This window comes from Thamnophis sirtalis, unplaced genomic scaffold (genome assembly GCF_051295495.1).
Source record: "Thamnophis sirtalis isolate CommonGarterSnake01/CBP01778 unplaced genomic scaffold, rThaSir2_p1.2 scaffold_14, whole genome shotgun sequence".
In the NCBI taxonomy this organism is placed as follows: Eukaryota; Metazoa; Chordata; class Lepidosauria; order Squamata; family Natricidae; genus Thamnophis; species Thamnophis sirtalis.
This window is the reverse complement of record NW_028261394.1, coordinates 13775103-13795762: the sequence shown is the minus strand read 5'-3', so window position 1 is coordinate 13795762 and position 20660 is coordinate 13775103. Positions and strand designations below refer to the sequence as shown.

Below are 20660 nucleotides of genomic sequence, written 5' to 3'. Positions count from 1 at the left end.
AGTTCATTAAGTGATCGTCCGGTTACCCTGGTTCCCCCAAAATACCGGGTTTCCCTGAAAATAAGACAGGGCCTTATTTTCTTTTGACCCATGAAATAAGCGCTTGGCCTTATTTTCAGGGAGGTATTATTATCATCATCACAACAACAGAATTGTGTCACAGCAGCCAGTTGTTTCGCCGGATTTGGCATTGGTTACTAGTCGGGCCCCACCCAGGGGCCTAGGACGTCATAACATATTTTCATAATATGCGTACAGATCCAAGCAGTGCAGCTTTTTGCATTTGACTGATGGTGATTTTGTCTATTTTTAACTGTTTTAAATGTAATTCCAGTGCTTTTGGAATAGCACCCAGTGTGCCAATTACCACTGGAATTACCACTGCTGGTTTGTGCCATAATCATTGAATTTCGATTTTTAAGTCCTGGTATTTGCAATTTTTTCATATTCCTTCTCGTCAACCCTGGTACCACCTGGTATTGCGATGTCTATGATTGTAACCTTATTTTTCTCAACCAGTGTGATGTCTGGTGTATTATGCACCAGTATTTTGTCCATTTGTATGCAAAAATCCCACAAGATCTTGACCATCTGATTTCCAGTGACTATTATTAGTATTAGTATTATTTGTTATAAAGTTTTCTATTTTTTCATTTTCATAACAAATAACACATGTATACTGCTACATAAGCAACATTATTTTATATTATTAAATATTTACATCAATTCATCTTATCATCAACTCCCAAAAATGATTATTGGCTCTTCTGCTCTCCATATACCATATCTGTACCTTCTCCATCACTTTCTTCTCCCTCTCTCCTCCCTCTCCCTCCCTCCTTTCTTCCCTCTGTCATCCTTCCCTTCTCTACCTCCCCTTCCTCTCGCCTTCTCCTCTCTCCCCTTTCCACTTCTTCTTTCTCTCCTCCTCCCCCCTTCCCTCTCTCCTAACCTTCTCTTCTTCCCATTACCTCTCTCCTCTCTTCCACACACTCCTTCTTATTTACTTGGTATATTTCAGCCTCTGAGCAAACTCCATTTTATGTTGATGATGTTTATAATTTCATTTCAACAAACATCTTTAATTTCAACATATACTCAGGGCGGTCTTATTATTTTTGAGGTGCAGGAGGGGTTGAGTGTGGTCACCTCATGGCTGCTGCTGTGTTACAATATTTTCGGGGAGGGCTTATTTTAGCGCATGCGCTCAAAAGACCAATTGGGCTTATTATCCAGGGAGGTCTTATTTTTGGGAAAACAGGATACGACTAGGTCACATTAATTTTTGCTCCAACAGGTGCATATTTTCTGGTGTTATTTTCAGGGAAATACGGTACTAAATGCATTCACTTGGCTGACAATTTTAACTGGGGATTATTTGGGGGGTATTTGGGGGGCTTATATTACAAGCATCCTGTAAAATCATTCTAGGGCTTATTTTCCACTTAGGTTTTATTTTGGGGAAAACAGGGTACCACGGCACTGTAAAAAGTGACACATGGCTGTTCTCCCACACTTGACGACTGTTGCAACTACCCCACAATCCTGTGATCAAAATTCAAATGCTTGCATTAAAATATATTAAATACTACAGAAAGGAACAGATTAACCTGGACAATTAAGAGAAGGAAGAATCAGAGTATTATAAGATACGGGGATGTTTTTATCATTGGATAGAAAACAAATATAGACAAAAAGAAACAGGAAATTGAATCATTTGGAAAAGCACGTAGAATTATAGGGGAGGAGTTGAATTAAGAGGCAATTGAAATGTAAAGGTAAAGGTAAGATAAAAACAGATTAAAAACGATGTAACTGTTTAATATGGTGACACAAAGATTGTACCCAGATGACACACTATGAGATTAATGATGTAAGAGTGGTAATGGGAAAATAAAAATTTTAAAAATAACTTTTCAGGAAAAAAAATCAAATGCTTGGCAACTGGTTCATATTTATGACACTTGTAGCATCCCGAGGGAACACGTTGTTGGAAAGAAGATCCATCTGGTTCTGTTGCAAGCTGGAAGAAAGATGCTGGAAATAAAATGGAGGCTGGAGGCAGATTGGAAAGAAAGGCCCATTTATGGATGAACGGAACCTCCAGGGTTTTTGGTTCTGGTGCATCTGGCCCATTGGTTTGATGAGCCCATGGATGCTGATAAGTTTCAGAGATGCTGCTAGGGAGGGTTGCGCAATGTCTGAAACTGTCTGCAACCGTTGTTCAGTGAATCACTGCAGTTGTTAAGTGAATAACACGGTGGTTCAGCGAATCTGGCTTCCCCATTGACTTTGCTTGGCTGCAGGTTGCCAACCCCGGGACGTACAACCATCATAAACACGAGCCCATTGCCAAGCACCTGAATTTTGATCACGTGACCATCGGGATGCTGCAACGGTCATAAGGATGAAAAATTGTCATGTTTCTGCAGAGCTGCGGCAACTTTGAATAGTCACTAAATGAATGGTTGTAAATCGAGAACTACCTGTGTTGATTTAATATTAGAATGGAATGGGAATAGAATAGAATAGAATAGAAGTTAGGGTTTAGAATGGAATGGAATTGGAATAGAATAAAATAGAATAATGGAAAGAATAGAATAAAATAGAATGGGATAGAATAGAATAGAATGGAAAGAATAGAATAAAATAGAATGGAATGGAATTGAATAGAAGTTAGAGTTTAGAATGGAATTGAATGGGAATAGAATAGAATAATGGAAAGAATAGAATAAAATGGAATAGAATAGAATAGAATAGAATAGTGGAATGAGAAGAGAAGAATGAGGATAGGAGAGAAGAATGAAAATAGGATAGGATGTAATTGGCTTACATGAAAAACGAGGTTTCATTGCATACAGCTCTGAAAGGCCCACCACCTGTGGCAGTCTTTTCTTTCAGAAATGATTTCATGTTATGATTTTATTCAGTCTCCGAAGGCGTCTGGCAGCACCTTTTCCAGCTATCCCCTTGGATTCAAAGGCGCCAACTTTCAGAAGCTGCAGTTCAAAAAAGCCCAGGAGTTTTAATCAAATGTGTTTGTTGGAAAAGCTACTGGCAGATTCAGAATTTTTTTTTTTTTTTGGCCCTACAAATCAGTGTTTTTCAACTGCCGCAAAAATCCAGGTGATGATGGCTTGGGAATACATGTGCGTACACATGTATCTTCTGTCGTAGCACATCACTGGCTATTTCTTGAACAGCAAAATAATGCATCCAAAATGTTGCATCCTGGTTCGTAGTAGCCCTGAATCCTGCTTTTCTGCAATTAGCAGGATTTGCATTCTCCAGCCTCACCTGCAAACTTAACAAATTTAAGAGGTATGGACTTCAACTTCAGAATTCCCCAGTCAGTCTGGGAGTTGAACCCCACTCCTCTTAAAGTTTACTAAAGAGGCCAAGTTTGAAAGGGCTTGCCAAGTTTTTTTTTGGGGGGGGGAAACGGGCTAAACCAGGGCTAAAGAGATCTGGGGCTAGTTTAACACCACTTGCATTTGGAATTATTGTACAAAACTAGACCAAATCCTCCTCCCTTCATAGAGATAGGGAAGACAAACGAGTGGCTTGTATTACATTCATTTCCGGATCCGATGCGACGTACGCCAACCTGAAGTGGAAGACACAGTCCAGCTGTCCTCAAAGCACTGAAGGCGAGAGCTGCTTGGGAAAATCTTTAGGCAGAAGTGGCCACATAAACGCTTGCAGCGTTTCATACAATACAATCAGTGCTTCCCCTGTGGTTTTTTGCCCCTCAAGGTCCGTTGGGAACCGCTGGTGTTTCTCTCCTTGCAAAGACCTACGAACGAGCCTCTTTGGAATCAGAGCAGCCCGCCAGGCAAGAGGCGGTGGGAAAGCCGCGCCGCCACGCCCTTCCTTTGCCCGCCACAAACATGGCGCCCGGGGAGGATTACGCCGCCGTCATGAATCGCGAATGTGACGCAGCGGCGTTGCTATGGCAACGGAAAACGACGCCGTTGGTGAGTTGGGCAGCGGGTAGATGGCAGGTCGTGGATGCCGGTAACCGCCTGGGACGCTCCGCTTCCCCCAGCAAGGCAGGAAAGGGACAGCAGTCGAGTTTCTGTTCCCGTGACCCTTTCTGGATTCATTGAGTAAATATGTAGTAGAGACAGAGTAAATATGTAGTAGAGACGGAGTAAATCTGTAGTAGAGACGGAGTAAATCTGTAATAAATGGAGTAAAGCTAGAGTAGAGGTGGAGTAGAGCTGGAATAGACTATTCCCTTAACGGTGTCTGCAGGGACTGCAAATAAACCAACATGGAGACCAGTTGGGCTTCTTTGAAGAGATCCAACCATATTGTAAAGTCTACATCTCAGCTTGAAAGGGGTTGTTGGAAGCCCCATGCCTTTAAGATCAGGGTCTTCATTCCAGCTTCCTAGGGCATTTTGAAAGCAGAGGAGCCTGGCTTAGTTAGGCTGAAAATGAGATGGGACCGATTGGCCAGGTTAACTTGGAGTTTAACTGTGGTTTGTTCCTCAACTGCAGTTGGTTGGATGCCCAGCGTTGGATGCCCAGTGTGCCAAAGCCATATCTGAGTTGTTCTAAAGCCTCTTCTCTTGTGTTAAGGGGTTTTTTAAAATCTCTTTTTAATTCTTTTTATAGTGAGTTGCACAAGGTCACTGCAAATGGACCAGCTTAAGAAATAAATAAATAAATTGATAGCTTTCATGACTTCCATTGTTACAATATTCTAAGCTGCAGCAAGACAAACTGTAGTATAAGATTGAGTAGGAACCCAACAGTCTTGGCTGATAAACAGTGGTTTGAAAAGTCATAGTTGATTACAGGGAATGAATCTTGCAGAGATTAAACAATGAACTGTAATGTGTAGTCCCTCCTTGAGTTAGGTGGATGGTCATCTAGAAATAAAAACGGATGGATGGATGGACAGATAGATTAGAGAAACAGAAGATAGATAGATAGATAGATAGATAGATAGATAGATAGATAGATAGATAGATAGATAGATAGATAGATAGATGATGGATAGATGGATACAGTTACAAATAGAGAAAGAGAGAGATGATACATTGGATGGATGAATGGGGTGTTCCCCATGTGTTGGACCACATCTCCCCAAAACCTTCGCCAGCATGGAGATCTTGCCAAGGAATTTTGGACCCAAGAAGGTCACTTGCAAGATTTAGAGCCAGTTGTTTCTTCCTCAGCCTCATTTACCTGGCAGGATTTGGAGGAATATAAGGAAGCATGGGAGGAAAATCAACTGATCAATAAACAAGTTGTTGTCTTCATTATTATTATTTACTCCTTGTCTTCTCTTCTCCTTAGGCTGTAGCTACCTTTCTATATCAAGAGATCCTTCCTTCTCATGGCGGGTTCACCTTCCTTTCCCGTTGAGCCACCGGGCAAAACAGTCAGCATCACTGTGCTGGATGGGCATGATTTGGTAATTGTCTTCTTTTAGTTCATGCTGGAATTCCTGGAATGAGGATTGTCAGAGTGGATCTCCTGCCCATATGAACACCATTCCAGAATGTTCAGGTTTTTTAAACAGAATGATTAAAGCACATAATATTTTTACAATTGAACCACATATTAATATCTTATTTTGTAAGGTCCTTAAAAGCTGGTTACTGGCTTCTGGATTTATTTGCTTTGAGATTAATGGTCCGCCTGTAAATTTGTTTGGGATGCCGGTTGCCTTATACTTGGAAGAAGAAAATTAAATTGCTTGAAAGCGGCTTTCTCATCCTCATTATTATTTTAAAAAACATTTTGCAGATTTTATTTAATAGCTCTGAGATTTCCCCCAAGCAGGTTATACCATCCAAGATCAGCAAAAGTAAAAAGAGAGAGAAAGAGGCAGAGAGAAAGAGGCAGAGAGAGAAAGAGAGAGAGAAAGAGAAAAGGGGAGGGAAGGAGAGAAAGAGAGAGGGGAGGGAGAGAAAGAGAGAGAAAGAAAAAGGGAGGGAGAAGGAGGGAGAGAAAGAGAGAGAAAGGTAGAGAGAAAAAGGGAGGAAAGGAGGGAGAGAAAGAAAGAGAGGGAAGGAGGGAGAAAGAGAAAAGGGGAAGGAGAGAAAGAGAAAGAAAAAGGGAGGGAGAAGGAGGGAGAGAAAGAGAAAGGGAGGAAAGGAGGGAGAGAAAAAGAGAAGGAGGGAGGGAGAAAGAGAAAAAGGGAAGGAAGGAGAGAAAGAGATGGGGAGGGAGAGAAAGAGAAAGAAAAAGGGAGGGAGGGAGAAGGAGGAAGAGAAAGGGAGAGAGAAAAAGAGGGAGGAAAGGAGGGAGAAAAAGAAAAGGAGAGAGGGAGGGAGGGATAAAGAAAAAGGGAAGGAAGGAGAGAAAGAGAGCGGGAGAGAGAGAGAGAAAGAGGGAGGAAAGGAGGGAGAGAAAGAAAAAGGGAAGAAAGGAGAGAAAGAGGGGGGAGAGAAAGAGATAGAAAGAAAAAGGGAGGGAGGGAGAAGAAGGGAGAGAAAGAAAGAAAGGGAGAGAAAGAGGGAGGAAAGGAGGGAGAGAAAGAAAGGGGGAGAGGAGGGAGAAAGAGAAAAAGGGAAGGAAGGAGAGAAAGAGAGGGAGGGAAAGAAAAAGAGGGGAGGAGGGAGAGAGAAGGAGGGAGAGAAATAAGGGGAGGGGGGAAGGAGGGAGAGGGAGAGGAGAAATTAGTTTTGCACTGGGAAGTGAGGCTACCCTTTGTCCCGTCCTCAGTTGTGGTCTCCATTCTCTAGAAAGGCTTGAAGGGAGACAGTCCGGTGACATTTGTGCGCGTTGAGTACAATGGCTTCCTCCTTGGAGACTCCCCCAAAGTGGATGCCTCTGCGGAAGGCAGCGTGAAGTATAATTTCACCACCTCTTTTGACAGCCACCCTGAAGGGTTACACTGTTTGGATGATATTGCCCAAAAACCTGTGATATGTGAGTAAAAATACCTCTGCTTTTTTTTTTTAAGCTTTAACCGCTGGGAAATAATACAGCTGCAGGTATAGTCCTTGACTCACGACGGTCATTTTAGTTACCGTTCGAAGTTACAACAGTGACATGACCATTTTTCACACGTGTGACTCTTGTAGCACCCTTATGGTCACAGGATCAAAATTCAGCCGCTTGGGAACTGACTCATATTTATGACGGTTGCATTGTCCTGGGGTCACCTGATCCCCCTTCACAACCTTCTTAAAAAGAATCAGTGGGGAAGCCAGATTCATTTCACAATTGTGTTACTAAATTAACAACCGCCGTAAAATGGAGCAAACTTCACTTAAGAATCGTCTCACTCAGCAAGGAAAATTTGGGACCGAATTGTGGTCGTAAGTTGAGAGCACTGCCTGTAGTCCTCGACTTGCAACCAGTGACTGTTTGAAATTACGACAGCACTGAACAAAGTGAATGACAACTGTTTTTCACACTTACGACCATTTCAGAATCCCCATGATCACGTGATCAAAATTCAGATACTTGGCAACTGGCCTGTACTTCTGACAGTTGCACCATGCTGTGGTCATGTGATCACCCTTTGTAACCTTCCCCGCCAGCTTCCGACGAGCAGAGTCAATGGGAGAAGTCAGATCTGGTTTACGGCCGTGTGATCCACTTAACAGCTGCAGTGATTCGCTAAGCAACTGTGGAGGGAAAAGGTTATTAATGGGACAAAACTCATTGAACAACTGCCTTGCTTAGCAATTGAAATTTTGAGCTCACTTTTGGTCATAAATCAAGGATCATCCTGCTGTCATGTGACTGCATTTCACAGTGGCTTTGCTGGAAACTTGCACTTCCTTTTTCTTTCAAGAATGTGCCCATAGCAAACCATTGTTTTGCTTTATGACCATCTCAAAAAACATTGTGAAGTCGCGTTGGCATGTTTTATGACCATCATGACCTACAACTATAAAGGTCAGGCTCCCTTACAGTCATATGTAGAGGGAAACTGGCAAAGGGACGCGGTGGCTCAGTGACTAAGACGCTGAGCTTGTCAGTCAGAAAGGCAGGCAGTTTGGCAGTTCGAATCCCTAGTGCTGCGTAACAGCTTCTGCCAACCTAGCAGTTCGAAAGCACATAAAAATGCAAGTAGAAAAATAGGGACCACCTTTGCTGGGAAGGTAACAGCACTTCGTGCAACTTCGGTGTTTAGTCATGCCGGCCACATGACCATGGAGACGTCTTCGGACAGCGCTGGCTCTTCGGCTTTGAAACGGAGATGAGCACCGCCCCCTTGAGTCAGGAATGACTAGCACATACATGCGTGAGGAACCTTTATCTTTAACCAGCAAGTGCTCTGCATCCAAACATTACAATCAACCTTAATGTACTCCACTAAGGCAAAGGTGTGCAGCAATGATAGCTTATTCAGCAAAGGCTGGTTAAAAGAAATTGTGGCATATCACCATGGTTGAATGACAGGGGTGAGTCAGTAGTGAAGAGGTTATAACTCCTTCTGAAAAGCAACCAGGCTGTAATGTGATATTTTATGCTTGGTTTTCCCAGTCACCGTGATTGAAGTCCTACCAAAGGAAAAGAAGCAAAAAGAAGAAAAGGTGGTATCTCTCGGACAGGCCGTGGCAGGCCTTCTCCCCCTCCTGCAAGGTGGGTGAAATTATAAATCTCTGGTGGACTGTAGTCTGGAGTTGCAGAGAGCAAAGAGGTGGTGGAGGATGGATTGTCTGATAGGCAGGAAGAGGGCACAGAAGGACCCTCTCTAGCAGATCAAAGAGTGGCACAGTGGTTAGAGTGCAGTACTGCAGGCTACTTCTGCTGACTGCCGGCTGCCTGCAATTTGGCAGATCGAATCTCACCAGGCTCAAGGTTGACTCAGCCTTCCATCCTTCCGAGGTGGATAAAATGTGGACCCAGATTGTTGGGGGAAAGAGGCTGACTCTATAAAACTGCTTAGAGATGGCTGTAAAAGCACTGTAAAGTGGTATATAAGTACTTGCTATTGCTATTGCTATTAAAGTCAAGTGGTAACAGCATAAGCAAAGCTGGATCTGAATATTCCTGCGCAAAGATCACAATTTTCCCATCTCTCTGGTTCCCCCCTCTCCCCCCCGCTTCACCGGTCCATCGGTGTCCAAAGGTATTCGTCCTCAATGTTTTGGAAATTGCTTTGAAGCTTGGCAAAGCTTCTGTGGTGGAGTTTCACGTTCTGTTCTCATGGCTCCATCCTTGATCAACTGGTTCATTCCGGATTGATGCCTCTGGTTCCTGTCACCCTGTCATCCCCCTCCCACTTCCTTCCTTCCTTGCTTCCAGCCATCTTCCTCCCACCTCCCAGCCAGGCAAGATATCCTGAAGATGGCAGACCTGACACCCTCCCTCTTTTCTCTGTAGGATTGTGTACGTTCAATGTAACACTTCCCCTGTATCCATTGCCTGGTTCTCCTCTGGATACCCTCCGACCAGAAACCAAGGTATTTATTAAAACAACAACAAAAACAACAAAGAGTACAGATTCATACTTGGCAGGAGTGGGCTTCAAAAATTTCAGCAATGAGTTCTCTGCCTGGTTGCTGGGTGGGTGTGTTGTTGTAATCATCATCAACAACAAATATTTGCCACTTCTATCCTAAGTTTGCTTTGATTTTGCAGGCTTCCATCGATGTCTTAGTATCTGTCCAGGAGAGCTTACTGACTCAAAATCAGCTATCCGAAGGCAATCTGCTGAGAGTGACTGTAGAAGCTCTCTATTCTGTCCCTGAGGCATTTATGCACACCGGTCCTCAATATAATTACATGGTTGGCTTTCAGGTGCCAGCAGTTGGTGAGGTGAGGTGATGAAATCCCATGTCCTTATATTCCTTTTTTTCTCCAAGTCTCGGTTTGTTGCTTTTTTGCATTTCCGTCTGCTTTTCATTATAAGCACGTCCAAAATGTAGGATGTGCTGCAAGTCCCAATGGAATGGAACCACATGGAGCCACTGGGAGATGTCAAAAGTTGAATCTTGTTGCTCCAAAGTTCTGGTTTGAGATCTCATTTCTCCATCTTGAAGCAAGGCTTTTCCAGCTGTTCTGTAATTTTGGCTTTTGAGTTGGGCATTCTTTAAGGAATAGAATAGGAATGGAATAGAATAGAATTGAATTGAATTTAGAATGGGAAAGAATGGAATGGAATGGAATAGAATGAAATGGAATAAATAGAATAGAACAGAATAGGATTTAGAATGGAAAAATAGGAGAGGAGAGGAAAGGATAGGAATTAGAATGGGAAAGAATAGAATAGAAATGGAATGGAATAAAATAGAATAAAGAGAGCGAGAATGGAATGGAATAGAATAGAATAGAATAGAATAGAAGAATGAGAAAGAATGGAATGGAATAGAATTTAGAATGGAATAGAATAGAATAGAATAGAAGAATGAGAAAGAATGGAATGGAATAGAATTTAGAATGGAATAGAATAGAATAGAATTGAATTGAATTTAGAATGGAAAAGGATAGGATAGGATAGGATAGGATAGGAACAGATAGGAGTTAGAATGGGAAAGAATAGGATAAAATAGAATAAAATCCTTTATTGGCCAAGTGTGATTGGACACACAAGGAATTTGTCATTGGTGCAGATGCTCTCAGTGTACATAAAAGAAAAGATACATTTGTCAAGAATCATAAGGTACAACACTTAATGATAGTCATAGGGTACAAATAAGCAATCAAATCATAATACCATTAGCACATCTCGGTCAATCATGCATTGTGTTACTAACTTGGTCTTTGCATAGCCTCTCTTCTGAGACCCATCTGAGTTTATAAATGAAGCTACCTTGACAGAGTTAATTAACTGAGATTCTCCAGATCCAGGTTTCATGCATGTATGGAAGAGGTGAGCTTGGTTAGGAAACAGGACCTTTCTCTGAAGAAATAATTCTGTGGCCGCCATGCCAAATGTTTTTATCCTAATTTAGAGAGCAACCTTTGTTGAGAAATAAATAAATTACAAGTCAACAATTGGATTCATACATTATAATAAATAAAAAAGATTTACCAGTTTAAGATGTGAATTCAGATATTTTAATTTTCAAATCCTGGTCATTTAGTGATGCACAAAGCATGAAGCCAGCTTACTGTGGCTTATTCTGTAACATGTGAACTCAGAATCTGTGTTCATGAAGAGCAAGGAAGAACCAGCATGAATTTGCCTGTGGTACTAAACTTACAATACATGTAAGCAGTTTCTTCATTTTTTTGGGTAAAAACAGAAAAAAAAACAGAAACATGTCTCACATACATAAGAATTAAAGCTCCTTGCGAATTAAAGCGCCGATACATATGTTGGTTTAGTTAGTCCCCCTTTGGTAACTATTTTAGTGGATGTTTTCCAAGATGTGATTGTGTCCAATTTATTTTTCATCATGTGCCATATAATGGCTGAGTTCACAGAAGACCTTTAACCTGATTATAAATTAAGCCACTTTCTGAGCTTCCATCACTCTGTATAATTGCTAACCAAATGGATTGGTCTGTGCAAGGGCCAATCAAAGCAAACATTTGACACCATGGATGAATGTGTTGTGAGAATGTAACCGCTAAACCCTTTGTCAGTGTATCAATGACTTCTTAACTCTGTGACTTCAAGAAATGTTTCCTGGGACTTTTCCAGAAAGAATGTCCCTTCCTGTTCAAGAATGGGACCCTGAAACTTGGCGGTGAGAAAGAACCTTTGCCTCGTCCCAAGAAGTGGCCAGCGGCCAACATTTTAGCTCCCGGAGGACAAAACATCCCAGAGGCTTTCATTGTTGGTGGGGCCTTTGAGGAGGAAGATGGAGAAATGAATACCCCAGAGGTGAGTTATGGAAGACCTGGAGAAGCAGATTCCTTAGAACAAGAGTTGCGGTCCTCCAGATATTGGTGCAGTACAATTCCTAGCTTTCTTCACCTTTGGCAAGACCGATGAGCATCTGCAACCAGCAGTGTCCCAAATGCCACCTGCTCCATCTACCTGTGAGAACTACCCTATTAGATCAGATCAATGGCTTCTTTATCCCTAGAGTCCTTTTTTTTTTCTCTAGCAGGCAAGGATGAGCATAGATTTTGGAATGGTCATGAGATCCATCCCCTTGGAAGTTTCATTGTGCAAAATGGGCAATATCAGTGGATAGCAAGGTTCCTCCAAGGCCAGCTGCCCCCTACCATTCTTCACGTTATTCTTCCTTCAGAAGAAAGATTGTCCCTGCTATTAGTTGTTCTTCTTTTTACTTTTTCTCTCTCTGTTAATTTTTGCCCCCTAGTCCTGGGATGGTGAACCTATGGCACATGTGCCACAGGTGGCACATGGAGCCATTTGTCAGGGCACGCGAGGCATTGCCCTGTCAGCTGGCCAGCGCGCATGCACGGGTTGGCCGGCTGACTTTAGCCTTTTTTTGAGGCCATTTTTCGGTCTCCCCAGGCTCCAGAGGCTGAGGAGGGCGAAAACAGCCTCCTCGCCCCCCCCCCCCCGCCCCGAGGGCCTTCTGGAGGCTTCAGGAGTTTCCCTGAAGCCTCCAGAGTGCAAAAAACCAGCCTTACAGGCAAACCGGAAGTTTGGGAACGGACTTCCGGTTTGTCTGTAGGGCCAACGAAAAATGGCCCTCCGGAGGGCTAAAACCGGCCCCAAGAGCAAACCAGAAGTCTGTTCCTGAACTTCCGGTTTGCCCAGAAGGCCGTTCTTTTTGCGCTCCGGAGGCTTCATGGAAGCTCCTGAAGCCTCTGGAGGGCCTCTGGGGCGGGGGGAGGCTGTTTTTGCCCTCCTCAGGCTCCTGTAAAGCCTCTGGAACCTGGGGAGAGTGAAAAAGGGATGCAAAAAATGTGGGGGAGCTTATGCACGCTGGGGGTCATGCATTGCATTATGAGTGTGGCACGCTCGCGCACAACCCCCCTGTACTCCCCTTCCCAAAAAGGTTCGTCGTCGCTGCCCTAGTCCATCAACGAAAACTGGTTCCAGGATATTTACTTGGTCTCTTGAATTCTAGACCTGAACAGAGTGGGTCCTTTTCACCCCTTCCTCTCCTCTTCCCCTTCCTCCTCCTCCTTGCTTTCAAGTCTGTACTGACTCCTGAAAGCTATCTAGCCAGGTCCCTAGGGTTTTCAAGGCAAAAATATTCAGAAGCAGCCTTTTTCTTCCCAAGACTGCTGGGGGGGGGGGGATTGCCCCCCACCCAGCTTTCTCCCTAAGCCACGACTGGGAACTCTGCTCTCTCTATTTCTAGCCTTGTGCCTTACCCATTACACCTAACTGTGTCTCTCTCTTTTTTTATGAAGGACCGGGAAAGCAGGATTCAGGGTGAAACTACTAAGAAACGGATCATTTGGGACTTGGAAAGACGTTGCTACCTGGATCCTTTAGCTGTGCTCTGGTGAGAAAACCCATGTCGTTCGCCAGCAATTCAAAACTTACTGGGATGATTTATAGGAGTCAAGCAATTAAGAGCACAGACTGTAAGAGATTTTACCCTCACTTCTTACCCCTGGTTGACACAGTGGTTGGGTTGCAGTACTGCAGGCTCCTTCTGCTGACTGCCGGCTGCCTGCAGTTTGGCAGTTCAAATCTCACCAGGCTCAAGGTTGACTCAGCCTTCCGTCCTTCCGAGGTGGGTAAATTGAGGATCCAGATTGTTGGGGGGCAAGACACTGACTCTGTAAACCGCTTAGAGAGGGCTGCAAAGCACTGTGAAGCGGTATATAAGTCTAAGTGCTAATGCTGCTATTGGTTAGCCTTCTCCAAGTTCTCTAGCTGAGGCAGGTCTTGATTTTCTATATGTTTATTAATGAGTTCCTTGAGCTAAAGTTCTGCATAAATATTAATAAGCCTCATTACAGCAGCCTTGCTTGTACTGGTATTTGTCATGCATTTTGCACACTTACTGCTTGCTTATCCGTCAAGCAACACAACCAATTTATTTATTTCCCACCTTTGTTATTTTTATAAACAGCACAAGGTGGCGAACATATCTAAGCACTCCTTCTTCCTCCTATTTTCCCCACAATGACCCTGTCAGGTGGGTTCAGCTGAGGGAGAATGACTGGCCTAAAGCCACCCAGTCAGTTCCTCAGGCCTAAAGCAGGACTAGAACTCCCAGTCTCCTGGCGATTGGCTCAAAAGTCAGGTTCGCTTTGGGGGGGGAAAAACAGACCAATGTTATCTCCTTGTCATGATGATCGTTATTGTTGTTATTATCTTTCTGTTCTGCCTTCCTTTTGTACAACTTAAGATGGTGCATGATGCTCCTGCCTCCTCCTTTTTCCCACGACAAGTCCCAAGTGGTGGATTAGCAATCTCTGCCACCCTTTTATTCTTTGCAATTTTGGATGCTGCTGCATCCATTATTCTTATCCTTGGGGCAGTGACATTGTTTGGTGGTTTTTTTCCTTTTTCTTTCAAGAGTGGACATTGGAATTGCATTTAAATGTGTGACATTGTGTGCACAGAAAAAAAAATAAAGCTTATCTTGTCCTTATTCTTTGTCCTTTGTCCTTCGTCCTTTATCCTTTTCCTTTATCCTTCATCCCTCATTCTTTATCCTTATCCTTCATCCCTCATTCTTTATCCTTATCCTAATCTTTTATTCTTTATCCTTTATCCTTTATCCTTTATCCTTTATTGTTATCCTTTACCCTTATCTTTATCCTTTATCCTTATCTTCATCCTTATCCTTTATCCTGATCCTTCATCCTTCATCTTTTATACTTCATCCTTTATCCTTATGCTTTATTTTTTATCCTTCATCCTTATCCTTCATCCTTATCCTTTATCTTTATCCTTTATCCTTTATCCTTCATCCTTATCCTTCATCCTTATCCTTTATCTTTATCCTTTATCCTTTATCCTTCATTCTTATCCTTTATCCTTTATCCTTCATCCTTCTTTTATCCTTATCCTTTATCCTTCATCCCTCATCTTTTATCTTTTTCCTTTATCCTTCATCCTTATCCTTTACCCTTTTCCTTTATCCTTCATCCCTCATTCTTTATCCTTATCCTTCATCCTTCATCCCTCATTCTTTATCCTTATCCTGATCTTTTATTCTTTATTCTTTATCCTTCATCTTTATCGTTTATCCATCCTTTATCCTTGTCTTTATTTCATTCATCTCACCTTAATCATCACCTTACCTTAATCTTATCTCTCTTACGTTGTTGGTTTTGAACACCCAATCAGAAGCATATCAGTGCTGACCATTTCTCTCCACATGGCACGTTCCCGCCTTCCTTTGCCATCCATGTGGTGTTAGTTCAAATGCCCACACTTCCCTGTTGAACACCGGGCTACAAAACGGTGGTAACCAGTTTGCTCTCGGTCCCTTCCCATTTGACAGCTTCCGCAAGCGGATTGCTGACTGTCGTTGTTGGCCCGTGGAAATTACTAGAGTGCCTCTGGTCACATCCACGAAAGTCAAAGCTGGCAAAGGAGACAAGGTAAGGTACTAGTTCATCCTCGTCATCTTCACTGTTATATTTTAATCCCACCCCTTTTTTTTTCCTTTTCAAAGAAACATTTCATCATCTCAAGACAGCAAATATAATACTCCCCCCACCCTTCTGTTTTTCTCACCGCCATAACCCTGTGAGCTGCGTTGGGTTGAGAGGGAGGGCCGGACCCAAATCACCCAACTGGCTTTCATTGCTGAGGCAAGACTAGAACTCACAGTCTCCTGGTGATTCACCCAAAGTCACCCAGATGGCTTTTGATGCCTAAACAGCACTGCAACTCACCATTTCCTGGTGATTGGCCCAAAGTCACTCAGCCAGCTTTATTCCCAAAGGGGGGGGGGTGGACCCTGGAATTCATCATCCCTCGTTTCATGGCGAGTGCATTCATCACAACTCTGAGCTCTCTCTTTACCGTAAAGTAGGTTTGAGGTTAGGTGTGGTTCTATATGCGCCACCTAAAATGACTTTTTAAATACTACAGAAGGGATTGTAGCTGCGGGTGGTCCTTGACTTATGGCCCAGTAGCTTGGTGACTATTTGAAGTTTCAACTCAAATTCAAAATTGTGGGTTTCCCAGCTGAGAAGTTCGTTTTCCCATCCCCCCCCCTTGCCTATGGCAACTCGAGAGCAGGCCAGGGATGCTTTGCGAGTTGACACATGGATGCGCAGAGGTGGAGCTCCCCCCCCCCCCAACCAGTCCACAAAGGCAGAAAGAAGATTTCTGGAGAACTCTGATTTAACTACCATGCCATTTGCTTCACAAGTGCTGCAAAAAAGTGTGAGTGATTCGATATGCAACTATTGCGGGTTACGACAGTGATGAGCAGACTCCATTAAGGCCAAATGCCTAGACTTCATTCGGGCTACTATGACTATCACCAGGGAAGATGATCGTTTCCACTGTCCTTTTCTAGGGAGCTGGAGCAGCGGCTGCAACAGAAGAAGATCCCATTTCCTTTCACGGCGTGGCTTACGTCAACTTAGTGCCTCTGCTGTATCCAGGGGTAAAGCGGATCCGGGGAGCCTTCCGAGTTTTTCCTTACCACGACAGTGAAGTGTATGAAAAGGTAACAGCTTCATTGGTGTGACTGATTGGTCAAGATTCTCTTGCTTTAGACTTTCTTAGAAATGGTTATCGTCATCTTGCTTCCGGGAGGCTTAGAGCAAGAAGCCATTTGAAGAATCAATCAGAATTGAGCTGGAAGGGACCTTGAAGGTCTTGTAGTCCAACCCCCTGCTCAAGCAGGAGACCCTACACCATTCCAGACAAGTGGCTGTCCAGTCTCTTCTTCAAAACCTCCAGTGATGGAGCACCCACAACTTCTGGAGGCAAGTCGTTCCACTGGTTAATTGTCCTCACTGTTAGGAAGTTTCTCCTTAATTCTAGGTTGCTTCTCTCCTTGATGAGTTTCCATCCATTGTTTCTTGTTCTGCCTTCTGGTGCTTTGAAAAATAATTTGACCCCGTCTTCTTTGGGGCAGTCTCTCAAATACTGGAATACTGCTATTATGTCCCTCCCAGTCCTTGGGTCATTCCATGTTAAGTGGTCTGATTTCAGAAAAGTGCCCTGCTTGACCATCACAACTTTCGATGAAATTTGGTGTGAACGTGCACACACGTCCCCAATGAGCATTTTAATAGAGCACAAGTTGTACAAGATGGCCAAGTTTTGTTTTTCTCAACAAAATATTGCCAGAGATATTATGTTTCAAAGTTGCTAAAACCTCAGAGTCATACTGTCGAAGGCTGCTGTCAGGTTTCCGAAAGATGCCCTAATTAATTCATGAGCCCCGAGCCAAGTTTCAAAAGAAATCCCGTCATTTTTTAGGAACAACATTTCGGCAATATCCCAGTGTAGTCAGATCTGACCTAACGTACGTTACGGCCAAACTTTGCCCCTGTCCCCCCCCCCCCCCCAGTCTGTGTCATAAATCACATTATCTAACGAGGTGCTCCATCAGGCTGAAGAATGCCATGCCTCACAAGCCTGCTGTGTTAATCTGAGATCCGACTCTAGCCGGAGGTATGCATGGAATGCGCTCCTCCTTTCCTCACATGGCAACTCGATAACAGACATGGAAATGCTTTACGAATGGACAACTGCTGTATGGGGTCACACAAATGACTTGATCTCCGCAAGTATTGCATTGGCAAATGTAGCCTTTTACCAATATTCATTGGGGACGTTTGTGTGCATGTTCGCACCAAATTTCATCAAAATCCGTGATGGTCGAGCAGAGAGCCCCAGATCACCTGACATGGAATCACCCCCAAGATTGTTTTGTTATTGGAAAGATACAGGTTGATAGATGGAAGAATATAACTTAAAACTAGTTAAACTTAGTAAAATTTAGTAATAATAGCTATAATTAAATAAATAATTGTTAATGATAATAATGTATACAATGTGTAGTGTTATGATAAGTAGTAATTGGATATGAATATTGAATGGTACCCATGAAAGGAAGATTAGAAATCCTTTTGGATTATATACGAAAGTTAATAAAAAAGAATTAAGTTAGATACAGTTAAGTTTTGATTATTAGGGGGAAAATGTTATGATATAGGATATAGTCAAATAAAGGAGGGATAATGATGACAACATGTGTGTGTGTGTGTGTATGTATGTATGTGTGTATAATATAAGGAAACTAGATGAAAGTTGCCAACAGCGATTTGGAAAGGAGGATTAGAAAAGTTTGTTATTAAATATTATGGATGTTTAGCTAGAATAGGGCATAAGGATTCAGTGTTATTGGAGGATTTTAGAAATATTAAATGAAATACCAGTATGTGCTTATGTATTAAATCTTGATATATTTTATGATGAATGATGTTTAAATAATTATAGTCAAATAAAAATGGAGGTATAAGGGTAACATGTATAAATATTTGAGTTAAAATATTGAGTTAATATGAATTATGCTTGATGACTGTGGAAGAGATGCACGAAAACCTTTTGTAACCAACTGATACACTTTTCTACAGTATGTAAAGAAGGAAGATTTTATGTGTTGTGTTTGTTTTGAAAATAAAAATAAATTCTATTTAAAAAAAATCTGTGATGGTCGAGCAGAGAGCCCCAGACCACCTTACATGGAATCACCCCCTCCTTTTCTCTAGACTGGTCATATCCAATTCCTGCAAGCGTTCTTCATATGTTTTAATCTCCGGGCCTTTGATCATTTTTAAAGGACGAACCATTTTTTTAAAAAAATGTTGTATTTAAAATGAAACATTCTCGGTATTACAGCAAAGGATACTGATGCCCCAGCCAGATGTCTAGTAGTCTGGCCTACTTTAACAAAGAGAAAGACTAGTGGTGATATAACGGTAGCCTTCCAGTACATGAGGGGCTGCCACAGAGAACCTCCTCCAAAGCACATGAGGGCAGGATAAGAAATAATGGGTGGAAGATCTTTAAAGAGAGATCCAACCCGGAAGTCCAACATTTCCTGACAGAACAATGGAATCAGCTTGCCTCCTGGAGTTTTGGATGCTCCATTGCTGATGGTTTTCCAAAGAGATTGGATAGCTAGGATGGTATGATGGCTAACCTCTTTCCCATCACATGCCAAAAGTGGGGGAAACGCAGGGGGATCGTGCACAGGCCTGCCCCCACCCATAATGCTATGCGCATTACGCCCTCCCCCCGCTTTTGGCATGCGATGGACCTGTTTTTTACTCTCCCCAGGCTCCAGAGGCTTTCTAGGAGCCTGTGGAGGGTGGAAACAGCTTCCTCTGCCACTCTGGAGGCTTCCCTGAAGCCTCTGGAGCACGAAAAATGGCCCAATGGGCAAACCGGAAGTCCGTTCCTGTTGTTTTTCCTAGAAGCCTCCGGAGGGCAAAAAATGGCTGAAAAAGAAGGCCGAAGTCAGCTAGCCAGCACTGGAGTTGACGGCAACACGTGCCATGGGTTCAACATCACGGGTATAGGGTCTCCTGCTTGAGCAGGGAGCTGGACTAGAGGACTTTCAAGGTCCCTTCCAGCCCATAGAGCCGTGATGGCCTAGTGGATAGAATGCAGAACTGCAGGCTACTTCTGCCGACTACTGGCTGCCCACAGCAGTTTCATTCTGACCGGCTCAAGGTTTTACTCAGACTTCCATCCTTCTGAGGTGGATGAAATTAGGACCCGGATTGCTGGGGATAATATGCCGACTCTGCAAACCACTTCGAGAGGGTTGTGAAGCACTGTGAAGCGGTAGGTAAGTCTAAGTGCCATTGCTATTGCTGTAGCTGATCGGATGTTGCATTAGGAGCCCTGGTGGCACAGTGGTTAGAATGTGATATTGCAGGCTGACTCTGCCCGCAGTCAAGAGTTCGATCCTGATCGGCTCAAGATTGACTCAACTTTCCATCCTTCTGAGGTCAGTAAACAAAGACCCGCATTGTTGGGGGCAAGATGCTGGTTCTGTAAACCTCTCAGAGAGAGTCGTGAAGCGCTGGGAAGCAGTATATAAGTCTAAGTGCTCTTGCTATTAGTCTATGTTCTGTTTTCTTGTCCCTCAGAGAGGGTCTGTTGGCATTGTATGTGACCTCACTCTCCCTTGGTGCCTCTTTTGTTTCAGACCAAGTGCCTCTTCAGTCTTTTTCGCGATGTGGGCCATCAGGCAATTCTTAATAGATTTGGGCCCATGGGACTGTACAGTCCCCACACCAAGAGCATCCTTGGGAAGAACTACAAAGAGGACAAGCAACGAGAAATGCTCCGGAAGGTGAGAATGGCAACAGAGTAAGTGCAAGGAGATGGAGTCTTCTTGAACAGGGGTCTCCAGTCACCCAGCCAGGCTTCGTGCCTAAGGTAGGACTAGAACTCACAGCCTCCCAATTGGCTCAGTCGTCCAGCCAAACGTTCATGCCTAAGGTGGGACTAGAATTCCCAGTCTTCTGGTGATTGGCTCAAAGTCACCCAGCCGGGCTTCATGTGTAAAGTAGAACTAGACTCACAGCCTCCCAATTGGCTCAGAGTCACCCAGCAAGGCTTCATGCCTAAGGCGGGATTAGAACTCCCAGTCTTTTGGTGTTTGGCTCAAAGCCACCCAGTCAGGCTTCATGTCTAAGGGGGGGACTAGAACTCCCAGTCTTCTGGTGATTGACTCAGAGTCACCCAGCCAACCTTCATGCCTAACGCGAAACTAGAACTCACAGTCTCCTGGTTTCTAGGCCAGCACCTTCACAACTAGATTTAGATTTAGATTAATTTTATTTGTATGCCGCCCTTTTCCGGGAGGGACTCAGGGCGGCGAACAACTCAAAGAGGGAAAGGGAACATAGAACACAATA

At 43.4% G+C, this 20660-nt stretch overlaps 1 protein-coding gene across 1 annotated transcript in view; it reads left to right on the top strand.

Annotated features, from left to right (window-relative positions):
* Positions 1 to 6708: 6708 nt before the first annotated feature.
* The window catches only part of CFAP70 (cilia and flagella associated protein 70), a 57047-nt gene continuing 43095 nt past the window's right edge, over positions 6709 to 20660 (top strand). The window contains exons 1-9 of the mRNA XM_087728660.1: positions 6709 to 6890; positions 8460 to 8558; positions 9303 to 9382; positions 9561 to 9737; positions 11569 to 11751; positions 13206 to 13300; positions 15260 to 15359; positions 16289 to 16441; positions 19946 to 20092. Of these exons, the coding sequence (XP_087584786.1) occupies positions 9678 to 9737; positions 11569 to 11751; positions 13206 to 13300; positions 15260 to 15359; positions 16289 to 16441; positions 19946 to 20092 (738 nt within the window). The 5' untranslated portion in view covers positions 6709 to 6890; positions 8460 to 8558; positions 9303 to 9382; positions 9561 to 9677. The remainder of the gene's footprint in view (positions 6891 to 8459; positions 8559 to 9302; positions 9383 to 9560; positions 9738 to 11568; positions 11752 to 13205; positions 13301 to 15259; positions 15360 to 16288; positions 16442 to 19945; positions 20093 to 20660) is intronic.